At 46.4% G+C, this 4,324-nt stretch overlaps 1 protein-coding gene across 1 annotated transcript in view; it reads left to right on the top strand.

Annotated features, from left to right (window-relative positions):
- The window catches only part of SAG (S-antigen; retina and pineal gland (arrestin)), a 15,514-nt gene extending 14,249 nt beyond the window's left edge, over positions 1-1,265 (top strand). Inside the window, 2 exon segments of the mRNA XM_010134068.1 lie at positions 532-541; positions 1,172-1,265. Coding sequence (XP_010132370.1) covers positions 532-541; positions 1,172-1,265 — 104 coding nt within the window.
- The last annotated feature ends 3,059 nt before the right edge of the window (positions 1,266-4,324 follow it).

Here is a 4,324-nt window from a genome sequence, read left to right as displayed (position 1 = left end):
AAAGATGAAATCAGGAATATTGCCTCAAGTGCATAAACTATCTAATGAGAGACCACCTAGGCCTTTCTGTATTCGGATCCTGTTTGATTTTAATACCTTCACGTTTATTGAACAAGAACACTGTCTTCTCATCAGCTGACTACTTAAATCACAGTGACAGACCAACTCAGACTAACGTTATGTCACACAAGCACTGCCATCTCCAAGCAGAAGGTGTGCAGGGTAGATGTATCTCAGAGCTGGGACTGCTACCATGCATAAATGGGAAAATCTGTCTTTGAATCTCAGCCCTTCTGATGTCTTGGGCAACGTTGCTGCAGTGTTTTTCCATTTGGGAGATCAAGTTTTGCTTCATCAGGTGCGCGTACACACATTTCGAGACTTTCTGGAGTTCTCCTTGTATTGCTGCAAACCCCGCTGCTTGTTGCTGTGATGTTTTGTCAGTTTATCAATTTTTGCTGGTTTTAGCATCCATTGCTCTAACTACTTGGTGTGTCTTTTTCCTCCTTTACAACATGCTGATAACCACAGGGAAGGCTGGGTGAGTTTCTCTTAGTATTTCACATTCTAGCTTCAGCTGTGCATTGACTCTTTGAAAACTCCTCAAAATTGTCCAAAAAGCCCCAAGGTTCAGAGTATGAGCTTAAATGCAAAGTAAGTTACTGTAGCTTGACAAAATGCGGCTATAGGTTGAACAGCAATGGTTGACCACGTGAAACTAGTTTAAGAGAAGATGTTTTGCCTCACAGTTGGAGGGAGGGGTGTCTTTGTGGTCAGCTGATGCTCAATAGGTTTGACCGTGTGCCCTTACTTTAGTACAGAAGGAGTAAGGATGAAAGGTTTCCCATTTTATTTCTAGACAAAGACCCTCTCAGGCTGCAGACTCTTCAGCTAGCTGATAAATATTTATCCAGAATAGACACGATTCGGTACAGATGGAAATCTCCTCAGTTTGTGTCCTGACTTGCTCAATCCACTGTTTTTCATACTAGCTAGAATACCACCAATGAAGATGGTGCCTGTGGGAATGTGATCCAAGTCTCTCTGAAGACAAAGGAAACATTACTAGCGTGCTCCAGGCTTCTTCTCCTCTTCCTCTGTTTCATGTAGTCTGCTGGTATAAAAGAATTGCTAACATAATTTTGAAAGACCTGCGTTTCTTTCATTTCAGTGAAGCAGAGCTGGTATTTGAGGAGTTTGCTCGTCAACAGCTAAAAGATTTGCTTGATGATGAAGACAAGAATACGACCTTGACTGATGAGTGACTAAAAGAACAAGCTGGCAGAGAAGCTACGTAACTGGCATCAATTAGAAATTTAGGACCTAGGTTTCTAGTAAGCTGCATGTTCTCAGTGCATCCGTGGTCTTCCAGGGATCAGCCCTGAGATCAGTGGACATAAACCCATGAATCTCTATTGCTTGTTAAAAGTTTCGGCTGTAGAAGAACGTAGCAAACTCAAAACCTGATGCTTACTCGAGCTCCCAGAGGAGGTCAGGAAGTCTGCCATGCCGTAACTTCTGCTTTCAGGGCTACCTAATAAAGGGGTTTGTTGCTTTCACCGCTGGTGGGAGCTTGCATGATGGTTTGCGCAGTCTGCCTAGACTTACTCGGTGTCGAAGAGCCTCTGACTTTGAAATGCTAGTGAACCAAGTCCTAGTCTGAAAGGCTGGCCTGCAGCCTTTGGCGATTCATTTAAGCTTCTCAGTGGACTGCACAAAATCGGTTTTGTTTCCTTTTCGTTGGTTTTGCATTTGTGCTTTACCAAACTTGTGAATATTCTCAGTGCTTGTGTTGTCCCCCTGTGTGGCTTACACCTACCTTCTGTACCGGTAGATGTCTTGCAAGTCACCTTCCACAGCAACTATAATGCTGAGGTGTGTGGTTAGCTTCCTAGCGATATTCTTGACAACCCCGTTATTAGAGATGAGAGAGATGTGCACTGTCCATGAATTCCTTACCAAAGTTCCCTATATACAACCCCAAGCAGAGAGCTGCTAGTCCACGTGGATATTTAACCTGGCTTCCTGTCTGCAACTGTGCTTCAGAAGAGGGTGCAGTAAAATGAAGGAGGAAATTATGGGGCAGCCTGCCCTGAGGAGCCTTTTCCAACATCCATCTGCCAGAGGTCGGTTTATGTTCGAAGAAATGTGATTGTATTCTGCAAACTTTGTTCTTTCTTGTTGATCTGCATGTTCACATTATCCATGTAAACGTCTAATCCTTTCTGGAATCTCGCTTACGTTTTGGCTTAAGTGACTTGCATCAGCTTAATGACATTTTGCATGTAAAATGACTGGTGTTTTCTTTTTGTCATTTTTTGCCCTAAATCTGCCTTTCAATGTCTCTGGTTTAAATATTCCCGGAAAAGCTGAATGCAGGGCCTATGCTTGTTAAGGTAAACTTATGTTTCTCACTCTATGCACTGGAAAATGGAATTAAGAGCTTCCCACATGTCTTAGTGAGCAACAATGTGCTTTTAACAGAGAAGAAAGTGAGGGAGACATTTCGGAGATTTCTTACCAGCAGGAGCAGGACTCCTGGCGAAACCCTGCTGTAGGCATGTTGCGCTTCCATCCTGCCTCAGACCACAGCGGCTGGGCAAACCCAGCTTGCCCGCTCTCCGGCTTAGGTTACTATTGATAGTAACCTGGCTGTGACAAGCCAGAGCCGCCTGCTTTGGAGAAAAGCGTGGGCTGTGCTCTGGCATTTCTGCAGAACTGCTCTATGTACAGGCCTCGGGTTCTGAGCAGAGGCTTGTTTGTTTTTCCTCACTGGCACCGTCACGGTTTCAATCCCTACTTGTACAGATGGTCCAAAGGCTTTAACCAAAGAGCTTTTTATGTGGCTCTAACACAAATAGGTTGGGTTAAACTGGTTCTCCATTAAGATGCTGAAAGCAGTGAATTAAGACCACAGCTGATTTCTCAGTTCCATCAGTGCTCTTGCCTAAAACCACCTGCAGGTGCGTTTGGCTCTGTTAGCCACACCTGTCTCACCTTCCGAGGAGCTGCGGAAGGCCGTGAGTTTGCTCTGTGCTCCAAGCCCTGTGTGCTTGGCTGCTGAAGAAACCCGTGGCCCTTTCCAGGTGTTTGTGGTCAGTACAATTTCTGTGTGATGGGGTGTTGGGGAAGGCTTAGGCATTTGCACCTGGATTCTGGGAAGGCTCCAACCAGATATTGATTCTCTGATTGCCCTGGTATTTTTATTACTGACTTCTTGGTGGTTTGAGAAGAACACAGTGATGCAGTAAGGTTGGACAAATTGCTGGTTGCAAACATGCTGGTCTCAGAGAGCTGGTGTTCAGGAAGTCTTTAAAGGGGAGGAGGAAGGACAGTGTGTGACAATCTCCCAGTCTTGTTTCAAAGAGTGGTTTCCTCCGTAGAGGTGTTTCCTCTGCTGGAAGCTACTGGACCTGTAAGTATGGGACTAGCAAACTTAGAGGCCTGATTCCCTTTTTTTTTTTTTCCTTTGTTTTTGCTTCCTATATATCCACCTTGTTAGGCACCTCTGTCACTGCCTGACTTCCCTCTCAGATTCATCTGCGGTGACGATTTCTGTGAGTTAGGAGTACAAAATCACAGTGCTGTGCAGTAAGGCCGAAATGGCTATTGAATCTGTTCCTTTGCCAGGGTGTAGAAAAGCACTTTAGACACTGACTGTTTGTTTAGCCCCCGTGCTGGACATTTGCTGATTTGCTCAGAGCAAGAACTTTCTGCTGGTTCCTCCAGCTCCCTGTCCCACAGGCCAGGCTGGATTTTTATTCTAATGCCCGTCAGTCAGCAGAAAAGAGGTCTCTGGCTGGAACTGCTTCCCTTTTATCTTTCCTTTCTTCTGATCCTGACGTTATGCTGATCTTCCACCAAGTCGGACCTGTGCCCTGCTACTTCTCCTGGCAGCTGGGGAAGAGCGATGCTGTTCCTGACCCTGTGCCTTTGATGTGGTGGGACTCCGTTTGTGGAAGCCTGCCAGCTCCAGGAGAGGGGTGCGCTCTGCTAGCGCTAGCATCTCTGAAACTGCCGCCTTTGAGTACACCTTTTGTCAAATACGTGGCCTCCGTGCTTTGGCTGGCTGCTGACAGGACTGGTTTGGTGACAAATGCTTTCCCCTCGCTCGTCATCTTGAAAACCCGGCTGCGACACTCCGTGCTGTCCTGTAGCCGCAGCTAATGGGGCGTGGGAGAAATGAGCGCTTCGGAGCTAAGTTAGCTCCTGCTAAGGGAGCCCAGGAGGAGGGAATGGTGTGGGGGGAGGCTGAGTCAGGCGAGAGCGTTTCTGTGGTGAAAAAAAAACCCAAGCGGCGTTGGGCAGCAGGAGTCTGCTGTGG

This window comes from Buceros rhinoceros, unplaced genomic scaffold (genome assembly GCF_000710305.1).
Source record: "Buceros rhinoceros silvestris isolate BGI_N320 unplaced genomic scaffold, ASM71030v1 scaffold7254, whole genome shotgun sequence".
Classification (NCBI taxonomy): domain Eukaryota; kingdom Metazoa; phylum Chordata; class Aves; order Bucerotiformes; family Bucerotidae; genus Buceros; species Buceros rhinoceros.
This window is presented reverse-complemented; position numbering and strand designations above follow the sequence as displayed.